Genomic DNA, 17,127 nt, shown 5'->3' with positions numbered 1-17,127 from the left:
GGGCGAAGCTACTAGACTTCTTATGGGGGCAGCGGCCCTTCCCAAGCCCGCTTAGGCCCCGGGGAGAGGCCTCCACTGGCTGGGGTCGGGGGCAGCAACCCGGAGGAGGAAAAAGTAAGGAAATATCTGGAAAGATAGGGGACTTCCAGGTCCCTGGCCAAAGTGCAGGTGGAGGGAGAAAAAAGCAGAGCAGGCCCGGGAAGCCCCTTCGGGAGTCTGGAGCCCTGGAAGAGGTGGAGATTAAACGGAGCCACCGCAGCCCTCCCCGGGGGCTTGGGACGAGAGGCCGGGGCACACCTAGTGTTAAAGAAAAATGGGGGCGGCTTCCCGCCGCGTCCGCAGGGGAGAGCGTGGCGGGTGGAGTAAAATCTGGGGCTCAAGGGGGCTTGGAGGAGGCTCCGGGCCCCATCCCCAGGACGCCGATGGCACCGGACGAGGTTCCGGGCACCTGAGGAGGCCGCGCGGCACCCGGTCGCCCCGTCTAGTGGTAATGGCCCCCCAAGTGCGAGGCGGCGGCCACGGCACCGAAGGGCCCGGGCGGGGGCTGCAAACCCGGGCTGGGGTAGAGGGCGGCGGTGGCGGCGGCGGTGGCGGCGGGGCCCGGGCCGGGCCAGTAGGAGAAGCCGGCGGGCGCGACGCCGGCCGAGGCGGCCATGAGGTTGAGTTTGGAGAGGCCGGGGAAGGGCAGCGGCGCGAGGCCGGCGGGCAGCTTGTAGAGCGCGCCGTCCTGGGCGGCGGCGGCCGCGGCGGCGGCGGCGGCGGCGGCGTGGGCGTGCGCGGGCGGCGGCTGGCAGGCCTGCGCCAGGCCCTGGAAGTCGAAGCGGTAGGCGTAGCGCTTGCCGTGCACCTTGCTCATGATGTTTTTGTCGTAGTAGTAGCGCAGCGCGCGGCTCAGCTTGTCGTAGTTCATGTTGGGCTTGCTCTTGCGCTCGCCCCAGCGCCGCGCCACCTCGTCGGGGTCGGTGAGCTTGAACTCGCCGTGGCCGCCCTCCCACGCGATGCAGCCGGCGTTCGCGCGGTCGGCCAGCAGCTCCAGCAGAAACTGCCACAGCTGGATCTGCCCGCTGCCTGCGGGGAGGGGGGTGGTCAGCGGCCTGCGGGGAGACCCACCCTGCCCCGGCGGGGACCGGCGTCGGGGAGGGAGAGGACGCGTCCAGCTGTGGAGCTGGGCGCAGCTGGAGCGGCCAGCTGGGGAGGGGCTGATCAGGGAGCGGTCCCTGGTCCTGCCAGCGCGTTTGCACGACGGAAACACGGCTCCCCCTTAGGAGCTACTTCTTTGTGAGAAGTGGCGGGGAAAGCGGCGCCCCGAGGCACACGGCTTTCCAAGGCGAGCTGAGGCCAGATTTCAGCCCCTACTCGCCACCTTGGCGGGGGCCCTTATGCAGGGCAGGGCCTGCACAGCCTCATTGGGCGGTCCTCGGCAGGTGGCTGACGGTCGCATCCCGGCTGGACCACGTCCAGAGATCCAGAAGGGAAGGGGCAGGTGTGCAGCAGGACCGTCCCGGCCAAAACTGGACAAGACCCAGCTCCCGCCCCGCGAAGTCATAGATCTGGACAGGTCCCGCCTGAGCGGAACAAGGGGCGGCGATTGAATTCCTTCTGATACCAGACGGGAATGGGGACAGCGGGCTCCTCCGCCTGTGAGAGGAGGGACAGGGTCTCAGCGGGCTCCCCACGCCAGCAGCCGTGGGCTGCTCAGGACGTTGCACTGGCGCTGCTCGGATTCCGCCTTTTTTTTCGGAACAGGCGGGATTCCCGGTGCCCGAGGGTGAAATAATTCCCTGGGATCCGATGCAGAGCTTTCAAGAGAAGAGAGCCGCTGTGCCGGGCTTTCTGGAGACCTCCCCCATCCCCGGCAGGCCTGCGGCTCCTTTGCCCGGTCTGATTTCGGGATGGCTGGAGGAGGGCGGCGAGACGACAGGAAGCCCTAGAACTCCCGGCTCCCCTTTCTTGTCGCCTCAGACAGTCGGAGTCAAATCCTGATCTTAATACAATTACCGCCCCACCCCCCTCATTTAGAATTAAACGGATTTTTGTGAAGGTGCCTGATCATTGCCTCAAATCGAGTCTGGTGAAACCCTCTTTTTCAACCACCGGCTCAGAACTCAGGCGTGCCTTCCACCATCATTTCAACACTGTCTTACACAACAGCCCAGCAAGCAGCTGACTGGCCCCAGGTCGGGATGGTTGAGCTTTAGGGTCAGAAAAAACGGGGAAGGTTTGGGTAAAAATGTGCACCTGGCACCGACGATGGAGTGACATCGGAGGCTTGCACGCTCGCTCCTGCTGGGCGTGGTGTTCCTCTGGGATAAAGCAGTTGCCAACCTCGTTTTTGCGGTTACTGTAACTTGGTGAGATCGAGGGTACCGTCTGGGGTGGGGGCTGTGGGGAGCTGTTGCCAGCTCCGGGATCCCCCCTGCCAGCAGGGTAAAGACAACGGCAATTTGTCCACCCCGGGGGGACTTGGCCCGCAGAGCCCAGATGCGCAGGCACGGGAGGCAGGAAGCACAGGCCTCTCTGCTAGGTGGCCCAACCCTACATGGACAGAGTGATTCCGGAGTCCCCTTGCCAGGAGGTACCCCACCTTGTGCTGTTTCTGTGAGCAGGGAAAGGATGCCAAGCCCCTTAGCCTGGGCTCCAAAGCCGTGCAAACCACAGACAGCAAAGAAAGAGGGGGCCCAGGCCCCTCCCCAGCTGCCTCTCACCTGCAGTCCAGCCCTGGGACTCAAAGGCAAGTGAATGCCCACCTCCTCCCGCCCCGGGGCCGCCCCCAAGCTCAGGTCCGGACCCTCCGCTTCCCAGGAGCCAGCATGCATCTCGCTGCCACTCTCCGTCGGGATGGCTGCGACGCCGATCCTTCTGGAGGCACCCAATCCAATGCCCTCGCGTCCGCAGCTCACCTTTCTGCACCGCAGGGCTCAGGGGCCCCCAGCCTGGGCTCTTCCCTTCCTTGAAGAGGCCTTCTCCGACGGGATCTGCGACAGCAGGAGAAAGCAGTGAGGCGGGACAAGGCGGAGGTTGTGGGCTCGACGGCTAGGGCCCCGGGCCAGAGCGCACGGTGTGTGGGGGGTGTTGGGGTGAGCCCTGGTACCCTGGCGCGATGCAGGGGGCCCGGGCCACCGGGCTCCTCCTCCCGGAGTCCGGTCCCGGCGTGCGCGGCGCGGAGCCCCTCCGCAGCGCCCAAGTCAGGAAACGCGTCCAGGAAAAAGGAAATCCGTTTTCCGAAAGGCCCGGCGGGAGCCTTATAAAGCCCAGCGGGGGGTGTGCCGGCAGAGCCTGAGCGCGCGGAGCCCATCGCAGAGGAGAGAGGAGGGTGCCTGCAGGGCCCGGCGGATGGAAACGCTCGGAGCACGGAGGTGAGGAGAGGCGAGGGCGCAGTGGCGACGCCCTGCTGACCACAGTCCCCCACCCTGCTCGCGCACAGTCCCCCTGTCCGCCGATGACCCCTGCTCCCCACGACAGGCTCTTTAGAGTCGCTGAGCCCGCGCCCTTGGCCTCCCCGTTTCTCAGTCTTCTCACTTGGTCGAGTCCTCTAGACCGCACAGCGCAACCCCAAAGCTCTTCATCTGCCTTAAGGTTCCCACCAATGTCCTAGAATGTTCAGCCCTCCAGGATCCCGGAGTCCTCGGACCGCGCCCCCCTCCCTTAGTCCCCGGCCATCCCTTCCCATCCCAGAGCCCAAACTTCCCGCCCGGGTCCCAGTTCCTTCAGCTCCCGCTGGTCCCTGGTACCTGGCAGGTACATGTTGATCACCAGGGGCTGGGAGGCGCCGCTCTGTCTCATCGCCGCCGGGGACTGGGCGGTGGGAGGTGGGGGGTGGGGGAAGAGGGGGGAGGGGGAGTGCGTCAGGCTTTGCGCTCTGGGGCACCGATCCCCGCCCGAGGCGACCGTGGGTGAGCGGGAGAAGAAGACCGCGCCCGGGTCCAGCGGGGCCTGGCGGGAGGGGGCAGCCCGGGTGTGGCGAGGGATGGGGGTCCTGGAGCGATGCTCCCAGCTACCAGGCTGCTAGGAACCCTCCGGCCCCGGAGCGGGCAGGGGCCGCAATTTCCGTTTTAATTAAAGCACCGCCGCCTAGGCCTCCCGGACCCCGCCCCCGCCCCCTTTATCGCCCCATCGCAATAAAGTCTCCAATGCGCGGTGCCTCAGCCAAGCGCACCCGGCAGTCCTCGGCGCCCCGCAGCCCGGGAGACGCGCGGGGGATGGGCCGGGGCCGCGCGCTCTGACCGGCACCCGGAGCGCAATTCTTTTCCGCCTCCTGAACTCTGCAAACAGAGATGGGGCCGGGTACCCGGCCCTACCCCTGACTCCAGAGGCCACAGCCCCCTCCCCAGAGCTCTCCCTCCCTCCCGTCCCCCCCACTTTTCACTGCTCCACTCTCCTCCCCCTTCCTCCCCCCACCGGCACCGGGTTCCCGTCTCCAGGCTGCGTTATCTGCATCTTCACTTTTAAATTTCCGCTTTCTCTCCCTCTCGCCTGTCGCTGCGCTCCGGGCCCAGCAGCCGTTGCTCCCTTTATCTCCGCGCCCCCCCTCCCCAACACCCGCGCCTTCTCCCCCCTCCTCCCTTCCCACTCTCTGTTCTTCCCTGGAGACCTGATCCCCTTTCCTGTCTGTCTCCCTTTCGCCCCTGTTCCTGCCTTGTCGTCCCCACCCTTCCCTTGAGTTGCCCCTATCCCCTTTAGCTTTCAAAGTGTCTCCTTCCTCTTCCGTCTCCTAGTCCCAGGCTCCTCTCCCTCTCTCCTTCCCTTTCTCTCATTCATTGTGTCCCCATAAATTAGTTGTGGCTAGCCTGGGACGAGCTCTAGAAACATTGAGAGTCTGTGCTCACTTTTCCTGGTAGGTTCCTGATTCTCTTCCCCTTTCCCCTGCAATTATTTCTCTCCCATCGTTCCCCATCCCCTGTCATCCCAGTCTACCCACCACCTTTGCAGTTATTCTCTATCATGGTTATCCTTGACCCAAGAAGCAATTTGTACCTAGCTCTCTTAGCGATAGAGGGGTTAACACAAGGCTGGCCCCATTCAGTTATGCAAGTTGTGCTCTGTGCAAGGCCTTCAGCCCAAGGGGCAACTAGAAGCCAAAATCCCCTAGGAAAACAGATACCCTTTTCTCACCTTGGGCAAAAATACTGATTGTATTATTAGCAACCCAGGCAGGTAGGTTTCTTTCCACCTGGTTCCCAGGAGAACTAATGTCTCTGGGTAGCTGTGGGGCTTCCTAACTCTGGAGGGACAGGCTAAGGAGGGATACTGGCTGAAGATGAGGCCCAGGGTCAGGAGCCTGCCCTCTGCAGCCACTCGGCATCTTGTGGCTACTGTCAGAATCAGTAAGCCCTCCCACTGCTTGAGTCCAGGAGGTAGGGCTCAGGAGCACATGGATTGGAGTGGGCAGCTCTCCTGCAGGATCCCTGGCCCCAGAGCACCAGGCTGAGGATGGCTGGAAAGTCCATTCCTTATGCCCTGCAAGGGCCCCTGCTAATGCCCACTTGCTGTAACTTCTGCCTGTTCTCTCAGAGGGCGAAGGGTGCAGAGGGCTGGGGTATGAAGGAGCCAGGGAGAGTCTAGGGACAAGTGGGGGAAACCTAGGAGGTCCTAGAGGGATGGGGGGGGGGGTGGCTTCAGGATGTAGACATGGGATCTAGTGGGAGCAAAGGTCTGAGGTTGGAATACTCCCTGGGAATCAAACTCAGAGCTCTGAAGGATGGGAGGGCCTTGAGAGTGTGGCCGAGGTCCGGAACCCTCTCCTTTGTGCTTCCCTAAGTCCAAGAAGCAAGAGATAAGAGCTGTGGGGGTACAGGGGGGTGGGGGTAGAGCAGGGGAGTCCACCCACTTAACTCTCTCAGCAGGAGGCTTAGACAGAACGGAGGGGTGCTCAGAGCAGGGGTCTACCCAAACACCCCAGCTCCCAGATGAGAAAGGATGGACTGTGCACACTTGGTGCCCGGGACCCACTGCGGATGCTCCAGCAGCTGGAGGGACCTGGGAGAGAGTTTACCCAGGATCCCCTGATCCCCTAAGGACCCTGGCGGTGCCAAGGGGGAGGCACCCTCCTCTTTCCCCTAGATCCCCTCAGGCTGAGGTGAGGCCGAGTAGAGGCTGCTTGGGGCTGAGTCCCTGGCAGCTCCCCCCTCCACCCCTTCTGACCCTGGCTGGGTGAGGGGGCAGCCCGCAGCCCGACGAAAGTGGGAGGGGATGGGAGGTGAAAGTGCCCCTGGCTTTGAGGGGCAGGTGGCAGGCGTTTGGGAAAACCTGGAAGGTACTAGCTAGCAGAAGAGATCGACATCCTCATTGTGCAAATGGGGAAACTGATGTCAGAGAGCTGGAGTGGGCTACTTAGGGTTCTACTGCCTGTTCCTGGAGCTGCCTCGCTGACTCCTCCCAACTGCCACCGTGCCTCCTGAAAGAAGGGCAGCTCAGCCGAGGGTGGGTATCAAATCTCCCTTTGCCCACAGACCTCTCCTCAAAGCAGGCCAGTCTGTTTGGGTTCTGGGTTCAAGTCTTGGCTCCGCCATTGCATAGTTGTGTGACTTTGGGTAACTTACCTAACCTTTGCACCTCAGTTTCCTCATCTGTATAATGGAAATTGTAGTGCCTACCATACAGGGTTATAATGTTTAGATAAGACACACAGAGTGCTCAGAACAGGCTAGCTATTGTTAATATTACCATCCCCCAGGGGGACAGGGAGGAACCTGTGACCAATCAGGAATCCCAGGCTCCTCTGGGACCCACAGAGGTTTGGGGCTCTGCTGAAGCGTGCAACTTTTAGACACTGCTCAGCTTAGTCTCGATCTGGGGTCAGGAGCCCTGTGTTCAAGTCCTGGCTTTGTTACCAGTTAAGTGAGTTACCTCATCAAGGCCTCTCCCTCTCAGAGTCCCAGTTTCTTCATCAGTGAAATAGATGGAGAATGGAGAATGTTAGGAGGATCAAATTCAACAGGGATCATGCCCTCCAGAGCCCATCCAGGTGAAGGCAGAATTTATGCCCTGCCTAGAAGTCTGTCCCTGGGTCCTGCCCCGCCCCACCCCGGCCCCACCCTGGCCAGTGCTGCAATCTCTGAGGGCAGGCAGAGGGAGGGTGGCCCTATGTCGGCTGCCTCAATGTTTTTCCATTATACGAGCAAGCATTTCCAGGGGTTTCTCTTGGAATCCCCACAGCAACTCTGGGAGACAAGGCAGGGGTGAATAGACTCTTTTGTGGGTGAAGGAATTGAGGCTCAGGGATGCTATGTGATTGGGCCCCAGGTGTTCTGATTGGGGTCCAGAGTTCTTCCCAAGGGAGCAGCTGCCCAACTTCCCACAGTGGGGACCCTGGGGACTGCCCAAGCCCAGGTCCGGCTGTGCCCTGACATCACCCTGCCTCCCCTCGGCTGTGGAGCCACCTCTCCATGTTGACAGATCCACTTGGGCCTTGAAAATGCAAGAGCCGTGAAGGGCCCTGGGAAGCCCTGCCCAGAAGGGGCTGGGGGTATGACTCACTGAGTCAAAGTGGGAGCTGGGTAGAAAGTGCGGTGGCGCTAGGGACTCTGATGCCTGCTACTACACTCAGCACCCCGCCCCCAGGCTGTGGGCTTCTGCCCCCTGCCCCAGAACTGGGGACAGTGGCTGAAGGTAGCCTCTCCAGCTCTCTAGCCCTCTGAAGAGTTGTGGCAGATGGAACCTAGAGGAAGAGCTTGGTTCAAGTCCTGGTCTGGCTGTGCACAACCGTGAAGCTTTGAGCAAATCACATCGCCTCTCTGGGCTCAACTGGACAAAGACATTAGCGCTTTCCCTTCTGCCTCCAGATGGGCTTGTTTGGATCAGCTGGGAGGAAGGGTATGAAAGTGCTCTGCAAATGCTGGAGCTCAATTCCATGCAAGGGACTGTTATTCAGAAAAGGGGTCTAGGGACGGGCTCAGGGAGAGGGAGTGTCTCCCTTAGAGGGCCCTGGGAGGCAGTGGGGCCTCCCATTAGCTCCTCCTCTCGCACCCTTGCTCTTCTCTAAGGCGTATGATACTATAAAGCTGGAAATGGAGGAAAGAGATGCAGGCTTCCCTGGGCTGGGATCGGGAACCAGAGTCAAGAGAAAGGCTAGAAATACCCTGGGGATTACAGAGGAACCCGAGAGGCGTTTGCTTTTGGGTAGGCGGGTTCTGCCCTGCACGAAAGTACCTGACCCAAAAGGACCATGGAGGTTGAAATCCAGCTAGGAGCCCTGCTGTGGGGCTGTGTCCATCCCACCCAAAGGATGGCAAAGGTGCCATCTGGGCTCATAGTACCCCTAGCCATGCTGATGGGACTTTACCTAGGAGAGAATGTGGGACTGGTTGTATTTAAAGGAGCTCCAAGATTCCTACTAGTTGCTTCCTCTTAGCCCCATCAAAACTTGCTCACATATATCCCAAGCCAGTTTATGCTCCATGGTCAAGGGTCCTGGAGCCTGAGGGGTCAGGTTGGCAGGGAGGGACCTTCTGGGGGATGAGGATGGAGATCACAACATGAAGAAGCAAGAAGTAGGCACGAGGGACAGGCAGGTTCAGGCGTCTTTATTGCGGGGTCCTCAGGTGAGGGGTCTGGGGTCGCAGAGCTTATTGCTGGACTCTCCGAATGGACTGCAGCTGCCCAGTGTGGGCCTGAGTGCCAAACTCGCCATAGGTACGGAACTCTCCACTGTGCCGGTCCCTCTCCAGTACATACTGGTAGCCCCGGTAGCCTGGGTACTGGTAGGCCACCCACCTAGGCCAGTGAGGGCACAGGGGTGATGAGTAGACTCTGACCTCCCCTGGCATCTCCCAGACCCCCACCCATGTCCTCCACTAGGCTTTCTATTCCCAGCCCAACACCTTCACTCCCATCTTCTGAATATGGATCTCCCTGCCCTGCCTACTGGGTTTCCTACCACCTTCCTCATCTTGTCTCCTGTACCCACCTCCCATTGCCCCTCGCCAATGTTTCCAAGCCCTTCCTCTACCCCTATGTCATTCCTCTTTCCTATTCTTTTATTGCCTCCTCCTTCTCTCCCAGAGTCCATCACCTCACTTCCCCCTTTCTCCCAGTCCCATCATCTCTTTCCCACCTGCCTCCCCAGTCCCCATTGCTTCCCTGCTTTTCTCTCCACCTCCCCTGTTCAAGCCACTGGACTCACGCTCCAGAGCTGACTTTGAGGGAACCCACGTCCTGGCTGGCCCAGCCCATGGCGGACAGGGATGGGTAGTCATCATTGAGTTCAAACTTGCAACCCTGGAAGTTATCGCCCTCAAACAGTGTCACCCGGCTGTCGCTGTGGTTCTGAGGCACAGGAAGATGGTGAGGGAGTCAGACCCTCCCGAGGGAGTATGGATGGAGGCATTTTCAGTCCCAATCCCTCCACCCTACTGTCCCACAAATGCTCCCAGAGTTCACCCCATCAGCAAAATGGCAGTCGGGGAGCTGAGAAGCTCAGAGGTCCCCCACCTGGCCCCTCCTGTGGCTTTGGGGAGGTTCCCAGAGACCCTTCTAGTTCAGGGCTGGAGGGCATCTTAGTGGCAGGGACCTGCTTAGGAGGAGGAAACTCAGAGGTTCCCAAGGCAGGTTTCCTGAGGGCCTCTCTGACCACTCAGTCCCCCGCCCACCACTAAAGGGCACTGGATGACAGACCAGAGTGGACAGGCTAGGGTCTCAGCATTGGTCTTGGCTTCCCCAACTCCAGGACCTTCTCCTGAAGAGTTTCTCAGCCTCCTAGAATGGAGAGACTGGGCTGGTTCAGCACCTGCTCTCTGCCCTGCTGTCTCCAGTTCCAGGCCTCACCAGAACCGTGCCTAGGTCAGCACGGATGGGAAGTGAAACCCTCCTCTCCGGTGTATTTGATTCATTACAAGGCCTGCCCCCCTCACACACAGTAAGGCAGACCTTCTTCTCAAACTTGATCCCTGAGTTCTAGGCTCATCTCCATGTTAACCCACGTGGCCGTGGGCAAGTCACTTTGCCCCTTCGAGCCCCTTTTCACACCTATTTATGGAGCTAACAGCAGCCCACCCCTACCCACCCTCACCCACCCCCGACCACACTCGGTTGCGGGAGGACAGGGGGCTCATATGTATGGACTGCAGGATGGGAGGGACTTGTGGGCGCTGTCCGAGGTGCTGATCGCCAGCCGCCTGCGCAACGCCCACAATCCCAACCTTCTGATTCTCCTCTCGCTCTGGGAAATGATACTACTACCGCCCATCTGAGGGCTGGGTTTACACCCTCATGCGGGGGGCTGGATGTGGTTCCGGGGTGCCGTGGTGGGACCAGGGCCTTGAGCCAGGAGCTAGGAGGCAGAGCGAGGAGGAGGGAGAGCGGGCTGTACTCACCGCACAGAGCACTGGCCGGAAGGAGAGCAGCTGGTCGCTGTGGTGGCCGCCGCTGCCGCTCCAGGCGCTCCAGTGAGGATAATCGCCCTTCTCCAGGATGAACTGCTGTCCCTGGAAGTCGGGGTACTCGAAGCCCACCCAACTGGGGAAGGGAAAGGGGAGCTGGGAGGCATCTGCTCCTGCCACTCTCCTTCCTCCCCCTCCCTTTTGCTTGCAGTGATCGAAAAGACCGAGAAACCCTGTCTTTTACCCCAACCCCAGGCTCTCCCCTCTAACACACCCATCACATGGCAGATCTAGCACCTCTCGAGGGTGATAACCCCCAAACCAGCTGCTATCCTGGGTCTGAGGGCTGAGGCTTCCCTTTCAGGGCCGCCGGGTTGAAAGGAATTTCCCAGGTCATGCAGTTCACCAGACCAAGCGCTCCTGCTTCAAGGATTTAGGTGCCTGCATAGGGAGGCGTTGGCCCTTCCAGCCTGCGGTGGCACTACTGGGGCCGCAGCTCTTCCGGAGGCCCCATGCTGGGCTCTAGGAGACCAGGGGTTAGCCAGCGGGAGGGGGGTGGCTTCTTTTGTTCAACAGATTATCTAGCCATCCAACTTTAAACAGAGGAAAACTTTGGAGAGAACATGGCTACACTCGGAACTCCGAGTTCTGGCCAGCCCGGTCCGAGCCGACAAGGGGCAGGTTACTTGCCTTTATCGCTTTAGCTCATGCGAGAACTCACTCTCCTTTACATGTCTGCCTTAGGGCGAGTGGGGAGACTTGAGGAGGCCGTGGGATTTCCCACGTTGGTGGGTCACTCTCAGGGTTTAGGATCAAGAAGACCAGGGCTGAAGGCTGAGGTTTCAGGCTTGGAGCTTGGGCCCCGCGAGCCCAGCGTCCTGGGTCCCTGCCTAGTCGCGGCCAGGCGATCACTCACGCTCCATTTTCCACCTTGACCGAGCGCACTCTGCTCAGGCCGCCGCGCTCGCTCACGCTGGCGCAGTCGCTCAGCAGTCGACAGCAGCGACCCTGGAAGTTCTCCTCGTCCCAGAGGGTGAGGCAGGCGGGCGCCGATCCCGGCGCCAGGGCGCTGCTCATGCTTCTGCGGGCAGGAAGAGAGGGTCGCCACGCTCAGCGAGTCCCCTCCCTGGCTAAGCCGTCCCAACCCGGGTGCAGGGTGAAGGAGCCGGGCATGGAGCGTTTCGCCCTTGTTTCGTCCCCCTCCCCCCGCCCGGAAGAGACCCATCCCTGGTACCGAGTATTCGCCGGGTTGGTGTGCGCGGGGCAGATGGAAAGATGGGAAGGCTGCGCGCGGGCAGAGCGCGCCGGGCTTTATACCCAGGCCTCGCTCGCCGGCCCTCACTTTCTCTCGCTGTGGGGCTGGGGTGGGGGGCTGAGTCAGCAGGCGGGCTCTGGGCAGCTCTGGTCTCCCCGGGGAGCCGAGGCTTTTCCCGCAGCCGCCGACCTCGCCCCAGCCCGCAGGGATCACAATGGAAAGTGCTGAGGTGCCCGTCCCGCGCTCGCCAAAGCTTAGGCTGATTCCGCGCTTTTTTTTTTCGCCGGGGCCTGAGCCAGGCACAGCGCACTCGGCCTCGGGACAGACCGCTCCGTCCCTGGCCTTTAAGCCTCAGTGATGGAGGCATCAGGCCGCTCTGCCCCCTCCCACAAACACAGCCCCCAACACACACACCGAGACAGGCTAAGGCCGCGCGTTCCTGACTCGGGACGCGCGAGTTCTTCCCAGAACCTAAACTCCACCTTTTCTCAACCCTAGGTCGAGGCCTCTCTTTTAGGCGACACTAGGGCCCCTCAGTCCTCTTTTCCCTGGAGGATCGGTCCACTGTTGCCTTTTTCTGCCAAGCGTGCGTTCCCAGACCCAGCGCTGCGTCTCCGGGAGTGGCTCTTACCGCGGACCTGAGAAGAGGTGATGACTAGGACTGGTCGCAAGGCGGCGCTGAGTGCAGGAAATCTGAACGTCCAGGGGTTACAAAGTGGTAAAGAATGATAATTACCAAGTAGTAACGCTAAGGTAGTTGGAAGTAAGTTTCAATCCTAGGGCTGCCAGGTCACCTGGCGACCCCACTTCTCTGCCACAGCTCTCGGGTCTGGGGGCTCCTGTCCCAACGACCACCTGAGGGCTAGCAGAAGATTATTGAGCGCCTATTACAGGCCAGGAGTTTTGCTCAGCACTTTTATTTTATTTATTTATTTATTTATTTTAAAGATTTATTTATTTATTTTTCTCCCCTTCTTCCCCCCTCAAGTTGTCTGCTTTCTGTGTCCATTCGCTGTGTGTTTTTCTGAGACTGCTTCTATCCTTACCAGCAGCACCAGGAATCTGTGTTTCTTTTAGTTGCATCTTGCTGTGTCAGCTCTCCGTGTGTTCGGTGCCATTCCTGGGTAAGCTGCACTTTCTTTCGCGCTGGGCGGCTCTCCTTACGGGGTGCACTCCTTGCACGTGGGGCTCCCCTATGCAGGGGACACCCCTGCGTGGTATGGAACTCCTTGCGTGCATCAGCACTGCGCATGGGCCAGCTGCACACGGGTCAAGGAGGCTCAGGGTTTGAACCGCGGACCTCCCATGTGGTAGACGGACGCCCTAACCACTGGGCCAAGTCCGCTTCCCAGCACTTTTATTAATACAAGTTTGGTCTCACCGAATTCTTTCACCGACTCAATCCGATGTGGTAGGAGGTGCTGTATTGTCCAGCATTTCACAGACGACAAGACAGAAGCCCAGAGGGGTTCCAGAACAACCGAGAGGTGGCCCAAATGAAATGTGAACCTAGACTGAAGGTCCTAGGTTCCTACACACACACACGTGCGTGCACACACACACTACAATCCCAGTACCAGGTGGGGGGGGGGGGAGGAACACACTGAGAAGGGGAAGGGGGAGGAGTCTTGGTGTCCAAAGGAAAGCTCCAGGGAGGAACTCTTCTCACAACTAGCAGTAGGAATTCCTAACCACTGTAGCTGTCAATGACATGAAAATTTCTGGCAAAATAGCGACTTCTTGATTGATTGAGTGTATTCCAGCAAACGCATGAGGGGCGACTGGGAAGGGAACTAATGTTGCTGATGCTCCCAGAAGCCAAGTGCTTCCTAATAGACTCTCAGAGCAGCCCTAGGAGATGGGTTTGCATGAACAGATGTGGAAACGGAGGCTCAAGGAGGTGAAGAGCCTTGTCCCAGCTCACACAGCTAACCAGCATCAGAGCAAGATTAGACCTTGGACATTTTGACTCCAAATCCAGTGCTCTTTCCACTGCCTCATCCAATCTCCAATGACTAAAAGGGTTCAAACAAGCCAGGTGTGGCCACCCAGTCCTCTTTCCTTTCTCCCAACATGCCAAACCCATCACCATCCCCGAGCCTTTGTATTTGCTGTTCCCTTTCCTTGGAATGGCTTAATCGCAGGATCTTTGCATGGCTGGCTCTTTCTTTCTTACCTCTTTGGGAAGGTCATCCCTGGCACTCTTCCTCTCCATCACCCTGTTTTCTTTATAGCATTTAACACTCTGTAAAGTTAGCTTTCTTCATCCACTTATGGGTGCTGAGTGTCTCCCTTTCTAGAGTGTAAGCTCCTCTTAAGAGGGCAGGGTCTGTGTCTGTCTTGTCATCAGTTGTTATCCTCAAACCTAGCACCGTGCTGGATACATAGTAGGCACTTAATAAAATTTCTGAAATGAATAAATGAACAAGGTGGTCAGGCGTTGGTTAAATGTCCATGGGGAAGGGGACGGTAGAGGAAATTCTCCTATGGGGGGTGGAGGGATGGTTTGCCCATCCTACCAGGCTTCCCGTTCCTGAAGTTCTTGGGTGCTGAAGATAGGTGCTGGGGGCAACAGGAATCTTCCTTGGGTCTCTCTTTTTATTGTTGAGGAACTGGGGATCATGAGGTGAAAGAAGGCAAGTGCCGAGAATGCAGGGCCCTTGAATATATATATATATATAGGGCCCTCGAACTTGGCATGGGGTGGAGGTGTAAAATCCAGGTTAGGAGGATTTGTGTTGGATTAGGGATCAGGTTTGACTGGGGGTGGGGTCAGGACCTGTCCCCTGACTTCCTACCCTAGAGGGGTTGGACAAACACAAGTGGGGAAATTTTTCTCCTATACCACAATGGGGGAAATCCAACTTACAGAGGGGAGCAAGAGCCAGGCCTCGTGTCCTGGTCTTTTCACCAGTCGAGTCTATGCAGGGGCGTGACTGAGGAATCCCTCCTCCTCCCCCCTCTCCAGAAATTCTGGATTCGGCCACCAGGGGGTGCGGGCGGGCCGCACTGGTCGGAAAACTGGCGCGGCGGCGAGGGGTAGAGGTGGGAACTGGTGGGAGGCCCAGGTCGGGGGAGGAGGCAGAGGCGGGAAGGGGGGGTGGGCCGCGGGCCAGCTCCGAGTGCGTCAGGCTGAGCACGTCTGCGCTGGTCAGTGACGTGGGCGCTGTCCCAGGCGAGGGGCTGTTTGGGCGGGGCTGGGGCGAGGGTCTGCGCCTACCCCTGAGGTGGGGGCTCCACGAGGGAAGGGCAGTTTGCAGTCCAGGAGTTGGGCTGAGGTCTGTATTTCGCAGGAGGGGGATGTTGGGGGCTGGGAGAGGAACGACAGCCGAGGTCCAGGTTAGAATGAGGGGCCCCAGCCCTGATCTGGGGTGGAGCGGCTGTGTGTGAGAAGGCCCCCACTCCTTGGGCAGGCGCGAGTCCTGGTCCTGGCTCTGCCCTAAGTACTGTGTGGTGCTAGCCAGGCTCTTCCCTTCTCTGTACCCCAGTGTTCTCCGGTGAAGGGCCTGTGGGTCTGACCGGCCCCACCCTGTCAGCCCATGGTTTTTGGTTCTAACTGTCTGGGAGTAGCTTTCTCAGAAACAGGGACTCCCACCAACCATGCTGGTAGCTGGTTGGCCCAAGAAGACCTGTTTTTTCAGGGATGCCACAACCCAGCAGACTCCTTTCTGGCATTGAACCTCCCAGTCTCTTGGACCTGGTGAGAAAGGAAGAAACAAGCTTCTGAAGGGAAGAGGCAGGGAAGGGGCTGGGGGAGGGGCTGCCTGGTGTGTCAGAAAGGGACTCTGGGGTCTCTAGCCCTTTTCTTGACGCTAGACCCCCTCCCCATCTCTTCCTCTCCCCATCAGGCTGGTCCAGCTCCAAACATCCCCGCCCCAGCCTCCCCCTCCCAGCCCCCTCCCAGCCCCCAGCAGCTGCTCCTGTTTGTTTTCCCAGATTGGCTGCGCTTGGAGCTTCCTGAAGGATGGATGCACAGGTGGCTTTGTTTGCCAGCTCAGCACTCTCACCCCTACCCCTCCGCATCCCCGGTCTCAGCCTGTGGGTGTGGGGGTGGGTTAGGTAGACATGAAACCCAAATCCCCAGATCTACACTTCCAAGAGACCTCAAGATCTCACAGGACCTCATCACCTTTAGAGACCACACCCCCACACACCCCATCCAGTCCTCCATCCCATATAGGGACTTTCAGATGCCACAGGGAAATCCTCAGACCCCTCACTCCAGGTTCTACCAAAACACCAATCCCATATGGACACTGGGGGGCCAGAGAGAAACCCTCGGATTCAATCCTGAGTGCCCTCAGTGAGGCCCTCAGGTCCCATCCAGACCCCTATACCAAAAGGGGACGTGGAGATTCTACAAAGGAAGTGCCAACCCTAATCCTGTGCTCTCGCCCGAGTCTCCTGCCCAGGTGAAGGCCCCGAGAACCCTGAGAAGCGACACTCCCTCCTCTAGAGCCCCATCCCATGATCAGCCCTTCTCTCATGATCAGCTACTGCTGGGTAGCTGAGTGGGGTCTGGTGGCCAGTGTCCTCTCTCCAGCCCGCCTGCTCCCAGCCTCACCCCTCATTTCCCTGGGAAATCACCCAGGGCTTTGGTGGCTGAAGATGCAAATCCTGTGCAGGGTATCCTCCCCCGCCCTGCCTCAGCTGCCCCCCCCCCCCCCGGGGACGGTCAGCAGCCCCTCCTCTCCCCTGCCACTCCCCAGCTCCCTGCCCCCACCCAGGTCTGCAACCAGGAACAGGCAGAGGAGCACCTTCCCCGGGGCTGTCCAGGTCCGGTCTCCTGGGAGACAGAGATAACACAGGAGCAGAGACCAGCCTGGCTCCCCCAGGGTTTGACAGCTGGGCCCCAAAGAGATGGGTCTTGAGGGGGCTGGGGGCCCCACCCACACAGGCTCTTTGTCCTGGCCCAGTATAAACAGAGCCCCTCTTAATTGTCCCTCAGTGGGGATGGAGAACTGGCTAGCATCCAGGGAGACCGAAGGCTGCTTTCATCACCACCCACTGGCTGAGACGAAGCAGCAGGCCTCACACGGGGTCGCCCGGAGAATGCACACGTATATACACTCGCAGTCACCCACGCAGAGCCAGGCACATGGATGTGATGCCACACTCATCCCAAGTGAATAGTCTCGTTCAGGGTCCAGGAGACACCCCGACAGTCACACTCTCTTGTGGGCAGACTTTCGTTCCTTTGCTTATTCCTCAAAGTTTTCAAAAGATGCCCTATGTGCCAGGTGCTGTGCTGGAACACCCGTGTCCTCAGAGGCACACATGTCCATTCCATGGTCACGTGGAGAGCCATCACCCTAGCCACCCACCCACCATCACACAGACACTGAAGGGTTAAGAGTATGGACTCTAGAGTTCAAATCCAAGTTCCACTGCTTATAAATTGGATAATCGTGTAGTTTGCTACTCAGTTTTCCTCTTTGTAAAATGGGAATGATAATAATAGTCACAAAGAGCAGTTGTGAGGATTTAAATGCCTGTAAAGCACAGAACCCCAATAAATGTTAGCTGCTGCTTTGGTTGTCCTTAGAGCTGGCTTAG

General features: G+C 59.3%; 2 protein-coding genes across 2 annotated transcripts; both read right to left on the bottom strand.

Moving 5' to 3' along the window:
• Positions 1-481: 481 nt before the first annotated feature.
• FEV (FEV transcription factor, ETS family member) lies at positions 482-3,783 on the bottom strand. The gene is made up of 3 exons (XM_004467731.3): positions 3,732-3,783; positions 2,901-2,975; positions 482-1,068 (listed from the first exon to the last, which is right to left on the bottom strand). The coding sequence occupies exons 1-3, from the start codon at positions 3,781-3,783 to the stop codon at positions 482-484; spliced, it is 714 nt and encodes a 237-aa protein (XP_004467788.3).
• A 4,781-nt stretch (positions 3,784-8,564) lies between these two features.
• Positions 8,565-11,393, bottom strand: CRYBA2 (crystallin beta A2). Its single transcript, XM_004467732.1, has 4 exons — positions 11,233-11,393; positions 10,311-10,452; positions 9,122-9,264; positions 8,565-8,712 (listed from the first exon to the last, which is right to left on the bottom strand). The coding sequence occupies exons 1-4, from the start codon at positions 11,391-11,393 to the stop codon at positions 8,565-8,567; spliced, it is 594 nt and encodes a 197-aa protein (XP_004467789.1).
• Positions 11,394-17,127: the final 5,734 nt, after the last annotated feature.

The sequence above is a fragment of the Dasypus novemcinctus genome, chromosome 7 (genome assembly GCF_030445035.2).
Source record: "Dasypus novemcinctus isolate mDasNov1 chromosome 7, mDasNov1.1.hap2, whole genome shotgun sequence".
NCBI classification, from domain to species: domain Eukaryota; kingdom Metazoa; phylum Chordata; class Mammalia; order Cingulata; family Dasypodidae; genus Dasypus; species Dasypus novemcinctus.
Note: the sequence above shows the minus strand (reverse complement) of the source record. Positions and strands in the feature narration are given on the sequence as shown.

Coding starts and splice junctions, on each gene's coding strand:
- FEV (XM_004467731.3), bottom strand. CDS start 3,783: ATGAGACAGAGCGGCGCCTCCCAGCCCCTGGTGATCAACATGTACCTG. Junction 2,976..3,731: donor GATCAACATGTACCTGCCAG/GTACCAGGGACC, acceptor CTGCTGTCGCAG/ATCCCGTCGGAGAAGGCCTC. Junction 1,069..2,900: donor GAGCCCTGCGGTGCAGAAAG/GTGAGCTGCGGA, acceptor CCCTCCCCGCAG/GCAGCGGGCAGATCCAGCTG.
- CRYBA2 (XM_004467732.1), bottom strand. CDS start 11,393: ATGAGCAGCGCCCTGGCGCCGGGATCGGCGCCCGCCTGCCTCACCCTC. Junction 10,453..11,232: donor GTCAAGGTGGAAAATGGAGC/GTGAGTGATCGC, acceptor TCCCTTCCCCAG/TTGGGTGGGCTTCGAGTACC. Junction 9,265..10,310: donor TCCGGCCAGTGCTCTGTGCG/GTGAGTACAGCC, acceptor CCTGTGCCTCAG/AACCACAGCGACAGCCGGGT.